Source organism: Hyaena hyaena, unplaced genomic scaffold, assembly GCF_003009895.1.
Source record: "Hyaena hyaena isolate Hyena2069 unplaced genomic scaffold, ASM300989v1 scaffold_50, whole genome shotgun sequence".
Lineage (NCBI taxonomy): Eukaryota > Metazoa > Chordata > Mammalia > Carnivora > Hyaenidae > Hyaena > Hyaena hyaena.
This window is the reverse complement of record NW_024080682.1, coordinates 4,733,471-4,753,111: the sequence shown is the minus strand read 5'-3', so window position 1 is coordinate 4,753,111 and position 19,641 is coordinate 4,733,471. Positions and strand designations below refer to the sequence as shown.

The 19,641-nt window shown below is 44.2% G+C and overlaps 1 protein-coding gene across 5 annotated transcripts in view; it reads left to right on the top strand.

Moving 5' to 3' along the window:
* Positions 1-707: 707 nt before the first annotated feature.
* LMBR1 (limb development membrane protein 1) overlaps positions 708-19,641 on the top strand; it is a 148,292-nt gene continuing 129,358 nt past the window's right edge. For all 5 annotated transcript variants that reach the window (XR_005528210.1, XR_005528209.1, XM_039230687.1 and 2 more), the window contains exon 1: positions 708-938. Coding sequence is in view for 3 of the 5 variants with exons in the window: in XM_039230687.1 (XP_039086618.1) it covers positions 863-938 (76 nt within the window). In the remaining 2 variants the exon portion in view is untranslated. The remainder of the gene's footprint in view (positions 939-19,641) is intronic.

Genomic DNA, 19,641 nt, shown 5'->3' with positions numbered 1-19,641 from the left:
GGCAAAAATGCAAAAAAAGATACGTAATGTAGGCTGGGGATGAATTACTGTGTTTGCTGTGTTCGGAGGTCTCTAAAATAAGCACGCTGCCGACGGTGCTGGGAAGGTCGTACGATAAAGCCCAGGGACAGGGAGGGGCCCCGTTCAAGGCTATCTTCGTTCTCCAGGAGGGGAAGCCCGAACCTCCGCAGCCCACGCCCCGCATCACATCCACACAAGCCAGGTTCCCAGGGTTCCGCCCCGAACGTGTCCTAAGCAACTCCTCGCCGGCCTTCCACCTACTCTGGCCGAGCGCACGCCTCTGCGGGGCCCTGCCCAGGTGCCCTGCAGGCCGAGCGGGGGCCGGGGGCCGGGGAGGCACCACCAGGAGCTGCCACGTGATCACTCCCGCCGGGAACACGCGCACGGAGGCTGGGGCCAGCCGCCCACGTGTCACTCACCCCTAAAGGAGGAGGAACCCGCGGCCGCACTCCCACCCGCGTCGCGTCCGCGCGGGGCTCGGGACTGGTCCAGGCGGCCGAGCGCCGGCCTCCGGGAGGCGTGGCCCCGCCCCCCGCCCCGCACGGCCCGCCCCTCAGCGGCTCCCGTTCGCAGACGCGGCGGCGCGCTCCTCTGACGCAGGGCGCCTTCTTCTGACGTCAGGTCCCGCCCCCGCCCCGCCCCGCGCCCGCCCTCTGCAGCCCGAGCGGCTTCGGCTGAGGCGGCGGCGGCGGCGGCTTGGGGCGGCAGCTGAGGCGGCCGAGGCGGCGGCGGGGGTCGTGGTCGCCGGCCCCGCGGCGGCCCGCTGTCAGCCCGCTCCCGTCCCGGGCCGGCGGGCGATGGTGCGGCGGAGCGCGCGGACGCGGGCGGCGCGGCGGCGGGCATGAGGGAGGATGGAAGGGCAGGACGAGGTGTCGGCGCGGGAGCAGCACTTCCACAGCCAAGTGCGGGAGTCCACGGTGAGCCGGCCCGCGCCCCGCCCTCCGCCGCCCCGCCCCCCGGCCGCGCCCCGCGCCCCCCGCTCCGCGCCCCGCCGCGAGCGCAGACAGGTGTGCGTGCAGGTGCCTGTGCGGCCGCTCCCGGCGCCCCGCGTCCCGGCCCCGTGCGCTCCGCCCCGCCCGGCGCCGTCCGTTGTGCGGGGACCCCCGCGACCGAGGCCCTCGCGGGCCCGAGCCCGAGTCCATTGTGCTCTGCGGGCAACTTCTGCTGGCGGACGCCCTGTTTTGGGACCGGGAAGCGGGCTCGGCCCCAAATGGGCTTGGATGGGTCTCCCTTCGCGTCGCGCCGGCGCACGTCCGGAGGGGCTCGAGTCTCCCCAGCGGCCGCACGCCTGGGCCTCGGGATCTGGGTCACACGTCCCCTCCGACGAGCTTCCCCCGCGTCCGGCCGCCGCTCTTGCGCGGGGTGCAGGGAATCTGGTTCAGAATTGCCTGATTTGTGTCCTTATTGATCTTGAGAATTGAGAATCGCTTTGCCAAGTCATAACTCGCAATAAAAAGCGTTCGTTCCCGGTGCTGCTGTGGTGGGACCGTAGTGCAGCTGATTTTTATTTTATTTCATTGTTAAAGTTTTTTATTTACCTTTGAGAGACCGCAGGGGAGGGGCAGGGAGAGAGAGAGTCCCAAGCAGGCCCCGCGCCGCCCGCGCAGAGCCTGACGCGGGGCCGGGACTCAGCGCGAGGTCCTGACCGGAGCCGGAGCCAGTAGCCAGGAGTCGGGCGCTGCGTGGACTGAGCCCCCCGCCCCCCCAGTCTTACACGTCACGGGCGCTTCCGCAGTTTCACGTTTGGGCGCAGATCCTTCTGTCGATCCTTTCGGTGAGCGCGTGCGCACTGGGGGGCCGCGGGGATGGGCTGTGCGTGTGTCTTTAACGGGTTCCTTCCTACACGTTACCGGGGTGCTTGCACTTCACACCCCGCAGCCCCGCAGCTGCAGGGGCGCGTAGTGTGTAATGTCCTTTTTTAAGTTGAAGCCATTGGAGTAAGTGTCGTAATTGTTATTGCACAGCCGATTGTATTTGTATTTCCCTAATGATTTCGTGAATTTCAGTGCCCTTTCGTGTCTTCGTGGCTATTTGGAGCTCATGTGAAGCCTCTTCAAGTCTTTTCCGCAGTTTTGAAAAATCTTTATTTATTTTTGAGAAAGGGGGAGCAGGGGCAGAGAGAGAGGGAGACAGAATCTAGAGCAGGCTCCAATCCAGGCTGTGAGCTCTCAGCACAGATCAGACTCGGGGCTCGAACCCACGAACCGTGAGATCATGATCTGAGCCGAAGTCGGACACTTAGCGGACTGATTCCCCAGGGGCCCCAAGTCTTTTCCTCATTTTTAAAAAAAGTTTATTGTTTATTTTGGGAGAGTGTGCGTGCAGGTGGGGGAGGGGCAGAGGGGGAAGGGGCAGAGAGGGAAAGCGAGAGCCCGAAGCAGGCTCTGCACTGTCAGCACAGAACTTGCTGTGAAACCCATGGACTGTGAGATCATGACCTGAGCCAAAGTCTGACGCTTACCCAATCGAGCCACCCAGGCGCCCTGACCCAACATATATATCTTTTAATGTTTATTTATTTTTGAGGGGGAGGAGAGGCAGAAAGAGGGAGACACAGAATCCAAAGCAGGCTCCAGGCTCCCGGCTGTCAGCACGGAGCCAGACCCGAGGCTCCAACTCACAAACCCTGAGATCAAGCCCTGAGCCGAAGTCTGAGGCTTAATTGACTGAGCCACCCAGGCGCCCCTTTTCCCCATTTTAAATCAGTGTTTTAATCTTTTAAATATTGATTTGCAAGTTTTCTTTACATTTTTCTGGATACATACCTTGGTCAGATGTATATATTGCAATTTTTTTTTCATTTGTGGTTGCTTTGACACTCAATGATCTGATGACCAGAAATTCTTAATTTTAATACCAAATTTTTTTCTTTTGTGGTCAGTACTTTTTATGTCCTGTTTAAGAACTCTTTGCCTACTCCAAGGTTAGGAAGTTGTTCTCTTGTGTTTTCTCTAAATGCTTTATTGATTTACTCTTCCCATTTAGATCCGCAGTTTATCTGGAATTTATGTTTTGTGTGTGTTTTGAGGTAGGAGTCTTTTTCCCTCCCATACGGATGTCTAGTCACTTCACCATTTATGACCCGTGTCATGAATTAGGTAACTACAGTTGTGGGGTTTAATTTTGCCCACTCTCCTGTTCCATTGATCTCTGTTTGTTTTGGCTTTACTTTTTAATTAAATAGGTATTCTGTCATTTGGATTGATAGTAGCCGGGAGCTTTATTACCTCTGCTGCTCTGGAAACAACTCCGCTTTGGTGCCGAGTTTGAGGTTCCTTAGTCCTGCCCTTGCACGGCCCCCCTGCCTCTGGGGCCGCGGCCCTGGCTGGTGAGGGTGCCCCCCACCCTCTGCGGAGCGAGCGAGCACACGGGCTCTCCAGTCTTCGGCGTTCCTAGTGAATATACGTAGTGGAATTTTCTCTAGGACTTGTTGCCAGTTCTTTTCATTTTTTCACTCTGGTTTTGTCATGTATTGCTACAATTTTTACCTTTTTCTGTGATAAAATATACGTAGGATACAGTTTACCATTTTCGGGTGTCCGCTTCAGCCTCATTAAGTGCGTTCATGTTGTGCCGCCATCAGCACTGCCCATCTGTACAGCTGCCCATCATTACACACCTGCCCCCCTGGATTGTGAACCCCCCGTTCCTTTCTCCACCCAGCTCCTGGTGCCCACCCTCTACTTCCGGGCACGCCCTGTAAGTGGAGTCATACTGATCTGCCCTTTCGTGTGTGGCTGATTTCACTTAGCATAACGTTTTCAAGTTTCATGCATCTCATAACAGGTGTCACATTTTTTTCTTTGGAACGTTGGAGAATATTCATTTGTGTGAGCATATGACATTTTGTTATCTGTTCATTCATCCGTGGACATTTGGGTCATTTCCTGGCTTTTATAAATAGTGCTGCTATGAACATGGGTGTACAAATATCTCTTTGAGACCTTGCTTTCAGTTCTTTTAGCTGTGTGCACGCCCAGAAGTGGAATTGTGGGATCACGTGGTAATTCTGTGTTTAATTACTTGAGGAATCGCCCTACTGTTTTCCACAGTGTCTGCACCATTTCACATTCCCATCAGCAGTGCTCCAGGATTCCGTTTTTTAAAAGTTTACTTATTTATTTTGATAGAGAGAGAGAAAGAGAGAGAATGAGAATGAGTGGGTGAGGGGCCAAGAGAGGGAGAGAGAATCCCCAGCAGGCTCCATGCTGTCAGTGCAGAGCCCCATGTGAGGCTCAGACTCATGAACCGTGAGATCATGTATGACCAGAGCTGAAATCAAGAGTTGGATCCTTAACTGACTGAGCTACCCATGTGCCCTCCAGGCTTCCCTTTTCTCCATGGTCTCACTGATACGTGTTGTTTTCTGGGTTTTTTTTTTGGGGGGGGGGGTGTTTCTGTGTTTTTCTGTTTTTTACCAATACTTATCTTAATGAGTATACAGTGATATCTCGTCATGGTTTTTATTTGCATTTTCCTGATGATTAGTGATGTTGAACGTTATTTCATGTGCTTCCTGGCCATTTATATATCTTCTTTGGAGAAATACCTATTTGAGTCCTTTGCTCATTTTTTTTTTTTTAATATTTTTATTTTATTTCTAGGAGAGAGAGAGAGAGACAGCGTGAGCAGGGGAGGGTCAGAGAGAGAGGGAGTCATAGACCGAAGCAGGCTCCAGGCTCTGAGCTGGCAGTCAGCACAGAGCCCGATGCGGGGCTCGAACCCACGAACCGCGAGATCATGACCTAAGCGAAAGTCGGACGCTTAACCGACTAAGCCACCCAGGCGCCCCAGCTCATTTTTGAATTGTGTTGTTTTGTTGTTGAGTTTTAGTAGTTTTTTGTTTTGAGGGAGAAAGAGCAAGTGGTGAGAGGGACAGAGGGGATGGGGGAGAGGACCTTAACTAGGTTCCATGTTCATTGCGGAGCCCAAGGTGGGGCTTGATCCCACAACCCTGGGATCACGACCTGAGCCGAAATCAAGAGTTGGTCCCTCAACCTATGGAGCCACCCAGGCGCCCTGAGTTATAGCACTTCTTTATATATTCTGGATAGTAATCCCTTATTAAATGTGAGATTTGCAAATGTTCTCTCCCATTCTGTGGACTACCTTTTTACTCTCTTGATAGTTTTCTTTGCACAAAAGTTAATTTTGATGAAGTTCAGTTTATCCATTTTTTTTTTTTTTTGGGCCTGTGGTTTTGGTATTATTTTGGAGAAATCATCACCAAATCCAGCGTCATAAAAATTTCTACCTATGTTTTCTCCTCAAAGTTTTATAGTTTAACTCTTACACTTGAGGTCTTTGATTTTTGAGTTAGTTTTTGCGTGTTGTATAGTGTTTAACTTTTAAATACTTCTGTAACAATCCTGTTTTGTCTTTAGTATTATGAATATCTCAGAGTTCTTTTGTCAATGACTTTAGTGAGTACATTGGGTTTTAGCTATTAGCCAGGTGGTAATGATCTGTTTTTTATCTTCCTTTTGCTTTGCTGTTTATTTTCCCCTTTTTCTTTTGAACTTCATGTGGCAGAATTGGGTTACTTACAATCCTTGGTTCATACACAGATTTTTTCATTGGTTCATATGTGTCCTGACTTTGGTTAACCTATTTTCAAGGAGTATGCATCCCTGACCCATTACCCAGGATACTAAAACATTGGCTCTCACTTATTAAATACCCAGCAGGTGAGCAGAAATATGGACCGTAATTTATACGTATCTGTTCTTTATACATGTCATAGTTCCACAGCGTCACTTGTCTTTTGGCACATCTGCTGTTTGGATGCAATTACTTAGAAGGTGTCTCCAAAATGGTTTTCTTACATTGATGCCACTTTTACCGATAGAGCTATTACTTTAAAATGGTCACAGGTTAATACATAACTGTACCCAGAAGTCCCCATAATCCCTTCACTAACTTAATAATAAGTAGCACTTATTGAGTGCTTGTCAGGTATCTTATTTGAGTCTCATAACAGGCATGTGAAGTAGGTATTTCACAACCGTGGCCAAAGTGGCATAGTCAGCGTGGGCAGAACCAGAGTTTGAGTCCAGGCCGGCTCACTTCACAGCCTGTGCTGTAGTTACAGTCCTGTAAAGTTTAAACCTCCACCATAACGCAGTTGTGTGGGATCCGGCTAGAGTGGTTACATAAAATGCTTATTTTAAAGCTAATGAAAGGACCACGGAGAGACTGTGAAGCTAGCTGGCAAGGAGTTTGGGGGAATGGCTGCACAATTTAAATTTTTCCTCATTCTGGCTATGGCTTTAGCTCCTCACTCGGCTGTAGTATTTTTGGGAACAGGTCTGGGCTTGACTAGGACTTTTATAACAGTAGGGATTTTAGGACTCTCTAATTTATTTGGCTTTTTTTTGGCCAAACGGAGTGGGGATATAATGGAGATGCCAGGAATCATTCTCTCTCTACTGTTTCCTGTTTCCCTAGGTGCGTTTACCTGCCTTTTCCTCCCAGGGTCTTGTCTTCATGTCCGTGGCTTACTTCTTGTGCTGCAGATAAAAACTTTAGCTCTTCCCTGTTGAGAATAGGGGTTGGGCAGAAGATGGGAGCCAGTCATTAATCTTGTATGGAAATTTGGAATGCAGTTGTCTGGGGGTCTGTAGTCCTTTCTGAGCTTTTCCACTGCCCTCCAGCCAAAGACCACCAGGAATACACCTGTAGTTGGACAAGTTGTGTGGATGGCATGTTGCAGTGAGGGAAAATGCAAACCACTGGGAACTGTGGGCGGGTTTCTATAAGAGAGTATTAGAAAGGAGCTTTTAAAAATAGGATTTGTGCCTATGTTGGGTGATTTGGAAAGCGTTTAAGAAAGTGGGGCTTTGATCCATACTGGATGCTGTTAGGAAGCAGAGACAGTTTTATGATTGAGTATTTTAATCTTGTCTAGAAGTCAAGCCGGGGATGAGGCTAACACTGTAATGGGTAAAGAGGCAAGTCATTCATATAAGCCACGATGGGGAGATATTTGGCCATTTTATGATTTGGATGGTGTTCATGTTTCTCGTCTTTGTTCAGTCATGATTACAGAGTGGTATTGTTTATTCTTTGTCCCTTACGGTCATAGAATGCCCTTCTGTGCTGTTATGTTCTCTGGAGTTGTTCATTTTCGAGCGAAGGATCATCGAGCCTCTCTGAGTGCCTTGCTCCGAGTTGCTGGCCAGTTGTAGCAACAACAAGGCCAGTGATAGTAGTAGCAGGCCAGCTTCCCGATGTCGGGGCTGCCTTTTCTTTCTCAGTGTGGTCCGTAAAGTCTTGTAGTGATGCAAAACCAACTGTATAGCACTTTCATAACCTAGGTGAGCAAAAAGGAGTGGGATAGAGGTAGAGAGGATTCTTTGTATTTGATTTTGCTAAATTGGGTTAAAGGAACTTGCCCTGGCCGGTGGCTCAGTAGGCCATGAAGATGTTCGTATTTCAGTCTCTGGAAGCTGTGTGTTACCAGGAGCGACCTAGCAGGTGCGATTAGGTTAAGGGAGAGATTGGCCTAGATTATCTGGGTGAGTGCAGTGCAGTCACAGGGTTCATTGTAAGAGGGAGGCGGGAGAGGTGGAGCCCAGAAGGAGAAGTGACAACAAGCAGAGGACAGAGCGAAGGACTTTGAAGATGGAGGGAGGGCCATGAGTCGAGGGAAGTGAGTGCTTCCAGAAGCTGGAAGAGTCAAGGAAATGGATTCTCCCTGGAGTCCTCAGAAGGAATTAGCCTTGCTGATGTCTTGATTTTAGCCTAGTGATACCCATGTCGGATTTGTGAGTTTAGAACTGTGAGGTTGAGTCATGAAGTTTGTGGTGATCGGCTAGAGCAGCCACTCTCTTTCATCAGGAGGCTTTGACCTTGACTGCTCTCCTTGTGAGTACACCTCACTTCTCCCTCGTTCCGTACTTAGGGTTGAAGGAGGCTGAGGCATTTCTAATTACACGTGGGATAGTTTTTCCTTTCTATTTATTCTTTTCATCTTAAGTGATCATTGGAAATATAATTTCTGAGAGCTGTAGGCATCCAGAGAATGTCATATCATTTCAGCATATTTCTAGTGTTTTCCTTTTGTTTCCAAGCTAATGTTATACAGTAGTATAGAATGTAAAATCTCTGAGAGCTGTATGCTTTTGTTTTATTCTGCATGGTGCTTATAGAAGACAACTGTAGATATTCACTCACGATGATTCAGCTTTGAAAATTATATTCCAAATATAGTGATATAGGTTAATTTCCCAAAAACCTTGGGTTTTAGGATAATTCATAAACATTTAAAAAATATTTTTAATGTTTTGTTTATTTTTGAGAGAGAGAGAGAGACAGCGTGAGCAGGGGAGGGTCAGAGAGAGAGAGGGAGACACAGAATTCGAAACAGGCTCCAGGCTCTGTCTGAGCTAGCTGTCAGCACAGAGCCCAGAGCGGGGCTCGAACCCACAAACCATGAGATCATGACCTGAGCCGAAGTCAGACGCTCAACTGACTGAGCCACCTAGGCGCCCCTCATAAACATTTTTTTAATGTATATTTATTTTTGAGAGAGAGAGACACAGTGTGAGCAGGGGAGGGGCAAAGAGAGAGAGACACACAGAATTGAAATAGGGTCCAGGCTCCGGGCTGTCAGTGTAGAGTCTGACGTGAGGCTTGAACTCATGAACTGTGAGATCATGACCTGAGCTGAAGTCGGACACTTAACCGACTGAGCCACCCAGGTGCCCCAGTAATAGGATAATTCAAAGAACTTAGGGCATTATAAGAAATAACAGACATGAGGTGATAAAGTTCAGAATTTATCTTTGAAAGCCCTTGTCAATATGTTAACACTTAAGATGAAACAATTCAGAAAGGGCACATGATAAAAATAATAAACTCTGATTTTATACTGTTAATGTTTGTTATTCTTTGTGTGTTAGAATCTTCAGAATCTCCTTCCCTAGAATTTCAGTGGGATCCTTGTTAACACATTTTGGATTGTTTTGAATAATGTGCATTCTGAGAAATATTTCCTTCTGTCTGTTCCTCCATCCAGATGTCTTTCTGGTTTTTGGCTCAGAGCTTTTGACTCCAGGGACCCAGATCCTCACTATCTTTCCAGTGGCACAGGGGGACTGGTGTGCTTGGAGTGGGCAGGGCTTCGGGTGACCTTTCCCAGTTCCTGGGGGTAGAACCGCAGCTCTGCCCTTGTTGACTCCATGTCAGAGCACTTATCTTTTATGTGCCTGTTTTCCTACTGCGCCCGCAGACGCTGGTGGGGTGCCAGATTCTGCAGCTCCGATTTGCCTTCTCGAGGTGACATTGTACAAAACCATTTCTCTGTCACCCCACTTTACCTGTCTTTCCACTGCTGATGCATGTCTACCAGGAGTGACTTGAAGTTTGGGGATGCCAGAATGTGTTTTTTTTTTTTTTTTTTTTTAATGTTTTATTTATTTCTAGAAGAGAGAGAGACAGCGTGAGCAGGGGAGGGTCAGAGAGAGAGAGAGGGAGATACAGAATCTGAAACAGGCTCCAGGCTCTGAGCTGGCAGTCAGCACAGAGCCCGACGCGGGGCTCGAACCCACAAACTGTGAGATCATGACCTGAGCCGAAGTTGGACGCTTAACCGACTGAGCCACCCAGGCGCCCCCGGAATGTTTTGGTTCTGAAAGAGAGAGAGAGACAATGTGTGCAGGGGAGGGTCAGAGAGAGAGGGAGACACAGAATCTGAAGCAGGCTCCAGGCTCTGAGCTGTCAGCACAGAGCCCGACGCGGGGCTCGAACCCACAAACTGTGAGATCATGACCTGAGCCGAAGTTGGACGCTTAACCGACTGAGCCACCCAGGCGCCCCCGGAATGTTTTGGTTTTTGAAAAGCTTGTGTGAGCAGGGGAGGAGCAGAGGGAGAGGGAGACAGGATCCGAAGCGGGTTCTGCACCGAGAGCAGAGAGCCCTGTTCCAGGGCTTGAACTCACAAACTGTGAGATCAGGACCTGAGCCGAAATTGGACGCTCAACCGAATGAGCCCCCCAGGCGCCCCATCATCTAGTATTGTTTTAATTTTCCTCAAATGTATGTCTGCATCTTTCAGAGAGCACCATAACGAAATGCGGAATTTGATGAAAAGCTGGGCATCTAGGACTGCCCGCAGGCGTTCCGCAGCGTGCTAAATCCTGAGATGGGGATTCTGTGGGGTTGATCGAGGCATTCAAGTATCAGGTGTATTATTGAGGCCTATACTATTGTTATTCATAGTCTAATACCTTCTTTCAAAACCCAGAAATGTAATTGTTACACTATCTTGGGAGCCTGAGCTTCACTTCCCTGCACAGCAGTACTAAAAGCTAACCAGGGAGGCAGATTTGTTGGGTTTGGATCCGGCCATGTAGGTTCCAGCCACATCTGTGCAATGTATATTCACTAGCTGGGATATATTGGGCATGTTGCTTATTCTCTTGGAACCTTAATTTTCTTGTCTGTGAAAGTAAGAGTTATAATACCTACTTTAAAAATGTGAGAATTAGGTCAGACAATGCTAGGAAAGTGCTCACACATTATTTGAAACATGATCATTACTTAGTACATTGGGATTCATTATTTCTGTTGACTTTGATGTATTGAATTAAGCTTGTTTAAGAATAGAGGAATTTTGGGGTTGTCTGGGTGGCTCAGTCGGTTAGGCATTGGACTTTGGCTCAGGTTATGATCTAGCAGTCTGTGAGTTCGAGCCCCCCGTGGGGCTCTGTGCTGACAGCTTGGAGCCTGCAGCCTGCTTTGGATTCTGTGTCTCCCTCTCTCTCTGACCTTCCCCTGCTCGTGCACACTCATTCTCTCTCTCTCAAAAATAAATAGACATTAGAAAAAAGCAAAAAAAAAAAAAAAAAAAAAAGAAATAGAGGGAGTTTGAATGGGTTTCACAGTTCTAGTTACTAGGAGCACTTACTGTAACTCCGTTGGCTTGAGGGGCATCTAGAACACAAGAACAGGTGATGGGAGACTTTTTCCTCATGGTTTCATATCCTGAGTTTGCTTCTATACTTATTCTCCCAGAAATTCCGTGCAGTAGCTTTTAAATATGTTCCAGGGCTGGCTATATAATTTTTTGGACCCAGTAGAAAATGAAAATTTGGAGTCTTTGTTCAAAATGCAGTAAAAAACTCTTAAAGGTACTAAAATATAAAGCTTTTTCTTTTATTATGTGGTTTTTCTCCTAAATTGCCAGAGTGCTTTTTATTTGCTATTCAGTGTTCTAAATTTAAACAATTTAATTCCCAAGTAGTTAACATACTGTGTTGTATTAGTTTGGGGTGTACAGTATAGTGATTCAGCAATTCCGTATATTACTCAGTGCTCATTAGGGTAAGTGTACTCTTAACCTAGCACCTATTTCCCCTGTCTTCCTAGCTGTCCTCCCCCGGTCACCCCCTGTTTCTCTATAGTGACGTCTGTTTTTCGGTTTGTCCCTTTTTCTACCCCCTTTGTTCATTTGTTTTGTTTCTTAAATTACGCATATGAGTAAACTCATAGGGCATTTCTTTTTTCTGACTTATTTTGCTTTGCATTATACTCCCTGGATCCATCCATGGTGTTGCAGATGGCAAGATTTCATTTTTGACAGCTAATATTGCACTGTGTATGTATACCGTATCTTCTTTCTCCATTCATCCGTTGGTGGACACTTGGACTGCTTCCATAATTTGGCCGTTATAAACAATGCCGGAATCAACATAATGGTGCATATGTTCTTTCCAATGAGTGTTTTCGTGTTCTTTGGGTAAATACCCAGTAATGTGAATACTGGGTCATAGGGTAGCTCTATTTTTAATTTTTTGAGGAACCTCTATACTGTTTTCCAGAGTGGCTGCACCAGTGTGCATTCCCACCAGCAGTGACCAAGAGTTTCCTTTTCTCCACATCCTCACCAATACTTATTTCTTGTGTTTTTGATTTTAGCCATTGTGACAAGTGTGAGGTGATATCTCATTGTAGTTTTGATTTACTTTTTCCTGATGATGAGTGATGTTGAACATCTTTTCCTGTGGCTGTTGGCCATCTGGATGTCTTCTTTGCTTTTTTTTTTTTTAAATTTTTTTTAGTTTATTTTTGAGACAGAGACGAGGATGAGTGGGGGAGGGGTGTAGAGAGAGAGAGAGACACGGAATCTGAAGCAGCTCCAAGCTCTGAGCTGTCAGCACAGAGCCCGATGCGGAGCTCGAACCCGCAAACCGCGAGATCATGAGCTGAGCCGAAGTCGGACGCTTAACCGACTGAGCCACCCAGGCGCCCCTGTATGTCTTCTTTGGAGAAGAGTCCATTCTTGCCGTCTGCCTGTTTTTTATTTGGATTGTTTGTGTTTTGGGTGTTGAGTTGGTATAAGTTCTTTATATATTTTGGACACTCACCCTTTATTGGATGTCATTTGCAGATATCTTCTCCCATTCATAGGTTGTCTTTTAGTTTTCTTGATTGTTTCCTTTGCTGTGCAGAAACGTTTTGTTTTGATGTAGTCCCAGTAGTTTATTTTTATTTTTGTTTCCCTTGCCTCAGGAGACCTATCTAGAAAACTGTTGTGTCTGTACTCTTTTCTAGGCGTTTTATGGTTTCAGGTCTCACATTTAGGTCTTTCCATCCATTTTGAGTTTCTTTTGTGTATGGGGCAAGAAAGTGGTCCAGATTAATTCTTTTACCTGTGGCTGTCCAGTTTTCCCAACACCATTTGTTATAGAAACTTTTTTGCATAGGATATTCTTTCTGCCTTGTCAGAGATTAATTGGCCATATAATTGTGGGTTTATTTTGAGTTTTCTTTTGAGTTCTCTTGATCTACATGTCTGTTTTTGGGTGAGTACCATACTGTTTTGGTTACTGAAACTCTCTAATATAACTTGAAATCTGGAATTGTGATACTGCTGTCTTTTTCATGACACTTCGTCTGTTCAAGGTCTTTTGTGGTTTCCTACACATTTTAGGATTATTCATTGTAGTTCTGTGAAAAATGCTGTTGGTATATTGACAGGGATTGCATTATATCTGTAGATTGCTTTGGTAGTATAGACATTTTAGCAATTTTTTTCTTCTAATCTATAGGCAGAGAATATTTGTGTCATTTTCCGTTTCTTTCATGAATCGTTTATAGTTTTCACAGTACAGGTCTTCTACCTCCTTGATTAAGCTTATTCCTAGGTATTTTATAATTTTTGGTGCAACTGTAAATTGGATTGTTTCCTTAATTTCTTTCTGCTGCTTCCTTATTAGTGTATAGAAATAATGCAATACTAGTTTTACATGCAAATGTAAAAGCATTAAACCCATGTGGGACCACTGAAATTATATAATTTATATTTAGCATTTCATACATGTGTATGTATTTTGTTCTCACCGGAACAGTGGAAGTTCTGCACAAAACAAATTCAACTATTTTTTAATAGTTTTTTTTTGAGATATCATTTACATGCTATATAATTCACCCAGTTCATTGGTTTTTAGTAAAGTGTTGTGCAGCCATCACCACAATCTAATCTTAGAAGTAGTTCCCTACTTCCCTCCGAATCCTCCAGTCCTGGGCAATTGCAAATCTAATTTCTGTCTATGTGGATTTGCCCATTCTGGATATTTCATATAAATCGAATCATATAGTATGTGTTTTTTGTGTATGTCTAGTTTTTTTCTAATTAGCATGATGTTTTCAGGATTCGTTCATATTGTAGCATGCATCAATACTTCATTCTTTTTTATGGCCAAATAATATTTCATTATGTGGATATGCCACATTTTGTTTATTCATTCTTTAGTTGATGGACCTTAAGGTTTTTTTTTACTTTTTGGCTTTTATGAAAAATGTTGCTGTGAACGTTCATGTACAAGTTTTTGTGTGGATATATGTTTTTATTTTTGTTGGCTGGAATTGCCAGAATATATGATAACTGTATGTTTAATATTTTGAGGAACTGGCAAATTATATTCCAAAGTTGTAGTACCATTTCACATTTCTACCATTAATGTATGAGAATTTCTATTTTTCTACATCCTTTTCAACACTTGCTATTCACTGTCATTTTGATTTTTAATTATAGTCATCCTAGTGAGTATGAAGTGTTATCCCATTGTGGTTTTGATTTGCATTTCCCTGATGACTAAAGATGTTGAACATCTTCCAGTGTGCTTATTGGCCATATGTGTATCATCTTTGGAGGAATGTCTATTCATATCCTTTGTCTTTTTTTTTTTTTTTTTTTTTATGTTTTATTTTTTGAGAGAGCACAAACGGGAGGGGCACAGAGGCTCTGAAGTGGGCTCTGCACTGACAGCAGTGAGCCTGATGTCGGGCTTGAACTCGTGAACCATGAGATCATCACCTGAGCCAAAGACAGACGTTCAACCCATAGAGCCACCCGGGTGCCCTGTCTGCTTTGTTCTTTTTAAATTGGTTCTTTTTTTTTCTTACTGAGTTGCAAGTAATCTTTATATATTCTGGACATAATGCGCTTTTCAAACATAAGACTTGCAGATATTTTCTTCTATTCTGTGGGTCACCTTTTCACTTTCTTGATTGCACCCAAAAGTTTTTAATCTTGTTGAAATAGAATTAACATATAAAAAAATTTTTGGTCATTTTTGTATTGATGTCATATTCTAGAAGGCCTTGCCAACCAAGGTCATAAAGAAGGCCATGAAGACTACTGTACTTTTTTTCCAAGAATTTTATAATTTTAGCTGTCACATTTATACCTGTGATCCACTTTGAGTGGATTAATTCTCGTGTATGGTAATAATTGATCATCTCAACAATTTAAAAGGAAAATTGATAAACTTACTAGAAATGATGTAACTATACCTAGGTCAAGAGCTTTTCTGTATACTTGTAATTGCCAGCGACAAAGTCAACATAAGAAAAATATTTTATTCACATTAGCAACAAAAGGTATAATTAATCAGAACTAAACAAGAAAGGAATAAAGACTGTATGCAGAACACCATAAAAATGTTATGAAGAGGGGCACCTGGGTGGCTTAGTCGGTTAAGCGTCCGACTTTCACTTAGGTCATGATCTCGCGGTTCGTGGGTTCGAGCCCCGCGTCGGGCTCTGTGCTGACTGCCGGCTCAGAGCCTGGAGCCTGTTTCAATCTGTGACTCCCTCTCTCTCTGACCCTCCCCTGCTCACGCTGTCTCTCTCTCTCTTAGAAATAAAACATTAAAAAAAAAAATTTTAAAAAAAATTTTATGAAGAGCATGAAATATTATCTAACAAATGAAAAGATTTTCTACATTTCTGGAGGGAAAGACAGTATCATGCAAATGTAAACTCTTTTAAAATCCATTTATATATATTTAATGCAATCGTAGTTAGAGTCATTGTTTTATTTGAAATTGAATAAAAATGATCTTAAAGTTCATATGGAAGATTGTCTAAATTTTGCCTTCCCCCAAAAAAAGCCTGAGTCTAGCCAAGGAAATTATGAAAAATGAAACCCATAGGGATAGAGTTGTCCAGTGAGCAAATATAGTATATAATTATTTACTGTTGAAAAGTGCATGTTGTTGTTACAGAGATTGGCAAAGAGAACAAAGAAACATAATGGGAATCAGAAATTCCCTAGTCTACTTGGGAATTTGATATACAGCAACAGCAGCTATTTTCATTGGAAGAAGATGGTTTATTTAATAAATTGTGTTGGCCTAATTACTCACCATTCAGAAACATAGTTTGAAATTGAACTCCCATATCATCTATATGAAAGTAGGTTCCGGATGGATCAGAGACTTAGGTGTAAAAATAATGTTTCAGAAGACCTAGCCTTTTGCGTCTGGTGGCACATGCTGTGGGGTGCCGTGGAGCCAGGAGGGCTGGGAAGCTGTCCCCCACACCGTTCCTCCGCCGGCTGCCTGAGGAGATGGCAAAGTGGCGGGGAAGAGTGTGTGAGAAAAGTATGACTAGAAGCCAAAAATAATGAGAGAAAACCTGAAGCTGTTTCCACATTAAAACCAATAAATATGAAATCTGACTAAAATTACTTCTGTTGTATAGATATGTTTGGAAGAAGGGTACTTATTTCAGAGTAGTGGAATTTCATATTTTTACCCTTTTACCTTCTTATACTCTTCTGAATACATTAAATTTTTTAAAAAGAGTTTATTTTCAAGTAATTTGTACACCCAATGCGAGATCACGAGTCGCATGCTCTACTGACTGAGACAGCCAGGTGCTCTTGAATACCTTCAATTTTTAGCAGAAAGGATTTATTTATATAATTAGGAAAAAATAATGCTGTTTTCAATAAGAGTGAAATAAAGTGTATTCTGATAACCGTGCTAAAAAGCAGTATGATGGAATATTTACATGCTCTGATTGAATAGTCTTACTCCTGGGATTCCTGGGAATCCAGTTATTTCAAAAAGGCCGCTTACATGCATTAAGATTTTCATGGTCTCATTACCTTAAATCATGACAAACTAAAGAGAACCATTTCTCTATTATGAGTAGTTAGGTTTTCTTTACTGATGATGATCATAATAATTAATAGCAGCTGCTAGAGAATTTAAGTACAGGAAACACCTGTCAGCTATACCTCTGGGAAGAAATTAATTCAACAAGAAATAAAGATTTGAGTCCCTAGGGATTACCCAAGAGCCTAACAAAGAATAATAATATAATAAGCACCAGAGGAGGAAGTGGAAGATAGTAGTAATGGTAATAGTCATTGTACTGGTAGAAATCCTCAGTGTCAGAAAAATAGTAGCTAAATTCTGAGCTTCTGTATTGAGTAGTAAATATATTTTGTTATTGTTGGTAGACCAACAAACATTTTCTAGTATTCTGGAAATGACTTGGAAAAGCAACAGTTTGGGGCGCCTGGGTGGCTCAGTCGGTTAAGCGTCCCACTTTGGCTCAGGTCATGATCTCACGGTCCGTGGGTTTGAGCCCCGCATCACACCCTGTGCTGACAGCTAGCTCAGATCCTGGAGCTGCTTTGGATTCTTTGTCTCCCTCTCTCTCTGACCCTCCCCTGCTCATGCTGCCTCTCTCTCTCAGAAATAAATTAAAAAACATTAAAAAAAAGAAAAAAGCAACAGATTATCTATGGAGGAGAGTTGGATGGGAGGCTTTTCTTATGGTCTTTTATACGTCACATGTCATGTTTGTCTCTGACACAGCAATTTTTAGGTCATTCTTTAGAGATTTAGCCATCATTCCTTAGGTAGAGTTAGCCACCATTCCTGCACTTGAAAATTTACATTATTTGAAAAAAATTAACACCAAATAATAAAATTTTTACCTTATTTCCTTTTTCCACATTTAACATTCATTTCTTAGACCTATGGTTCTCAATGGGGTCTCCCAGGAAACCGGTAGCAGCGTGCCGCTGGGGGCGGGGGTGTTACGTGTTGGCATCTAGCGGGTAGAGGACTGAGATGCTGCTAAAATCTTACATTCCCAAGGACCTCCACAGCAACAAGGCCTCAAATGTTAACAGTCCCAAGGTTGAGGGACTCTCTGTTACTTTTTTAAATTAAAAGACTTTTTAAAATGTTTATTTATTTTCGAGAGAGAGCATGAGCAGGTGAGGGGCAGAGAGAGAGGGAGACACAGAATCTGAGACACGGGCTCCAGGCTCTGAGCTGTCAGCACAGAGCCCGACGTTGCGGGGCTCAAACTCTAACTGTAAGGTCATGACCTGAGCTGCAGTCAGATGCTCAACAGACTGAGCCACCCGGGCGCCCCAGGAACTCTCTTTTAGACTAACTGCCAAAAAACACAGAAGATAAGCACAGAGGTAATTACATATGCACTGCAGTTTGAAAAGCCTCTTACAAGTAGTACTTATTTTCTATTGTAAGTTGCCATAATAAGAGAATGTTTATATGAATTTAATTGGTATTTTGCAATAACTGAATACCTTTCTCTTTAAAAAAATTAGGAGGCATTAAGAGATTAAAGGATATATCATTCCAAACTACTTGATATTAAAAAGTGGGGGGAAACCACTTTCCATTATGATCTCACATTTTGTGCGTGTTTTTTTGAAGGGTAAAATAATTTTTACGATGACACCCAAAAACATAAAAGTAAAACAGAATAGGTTACAAAGAAGCCCTGGGATAATGCATCTGGATTAAATCTTTTTAAAAATTTTTAAAAATGTTTTATTTATTACTGGAGAGAGAGACACAGTATGAGCAGGGGAGGGTCAGAGAGAGAGGGAGACACAGGCTCCAGGCTCTGAGCTATCAGCACAGAGCCAGTGTGGGGCTTGAACCCATGAACCATGAGATCATGACCTGAGCTGAAGTCGGATGCTTAACCGACTGAGCCACCCAGGTGCCCCTCATCTGGATTAAATCTATGCAGAGACTGCATGTCAGAGGAAGATTCCCAAGCAACTGCCAAATGATGATCCCAAGTGAGTTCCCTACAGAGAATAGAGTATTAAAAAAAATTTTTTTAAATGTTTGTTTTTGAGAGAGAGAGAGAGAGAGAGACAGAGTATGAGCAGGGGAGGGGCAGAGAGAGAGGGAGACACAGAATCTGAAACAGGCTCCAGGCTCCGAGCACAGAGCCCAGCACAGGGCTCGAACCCATGAACCATGAGATCATGACCTGAGGCAAAGTTGGATGCTTAACTGACTGAGCCCCCCAGGCACCCTGAGGATATAGTTGTTTTTTTTTTAATTTTTATTTAATATGTATTGCTCTAAATTCAACTTTATTTTTTTAATTTCTTAGGTTATTTATTTATTTATTTAAATATTTTTTAATATTTTTATTTTTTTCTAGGAGAGAGAGAGAGACAGCGTGAGCAGGGGAGGGTCAGAGAGAGAGGGAGATACAGACTCTGAAACAGGCTCCAGGCTCTGAGCTGGCAGTCAGCACAGAGCCCGACGCGGGGCTCGAACCGACGAACTGTGAGATCATGACCTAAGCGAAAGTCGGACGCTTACCGACTAAGCCACCCAGGCGCCCCAAGTGTTTTTTTTTTTAATATTTTTATTTATTTCTAGGAGAGAGAGAGAGAGAGCGTGAGCAGGGGAGGATCAGAGAGAGAGGGAGACACAGAATCTGAAACAGGCTCCAGGCTCCGAGCCCGACACGGGGCTCGAACCCATGAACCGCGAGATCATGACCCAAGCGAAAGTCGGACGCTTAACCAACTAAGCCACCCAGGCGCCCCAGGATAGAGTATTTTTAAAAAAGTATTTTACAGGTGTCCCTGGGTGGCTCAGTCGACTGAGTGTCAGACTCGATTTTAGCTTAGGTTGTGATCCCAGGGTCGTGGGACTGAGCCCTGCATCGGGCTCTGCACGGAGAGCACAGAGCCTGCTTGGGATTCTCTCTCTCTGCCTGTCTCCCCCACTTGCTCTCCCTTTTCCTAAAAATGCAATTTAAAAAAGTATTTTATATCATATACACTGTACGCAAAAAAAACAATTCTCAGGTAATTCAAAGACCTGAAGATAAAAGACCATAAAACATATAAATGACTTCTTATTTTCAGTCCAACTTGAAAAGAGCTTGGAAGTCATCATTTCCATCCTCCAACAGTGAGAAAAGTTGAAGAATTTGAAATCAACAAATTCTTAAATTCATCAGAGAATTGAGATCATAGGACACATTGCTGCCTTGAAAACTGGAAGGTGGAGGCCGAGCATCACAGCTTAT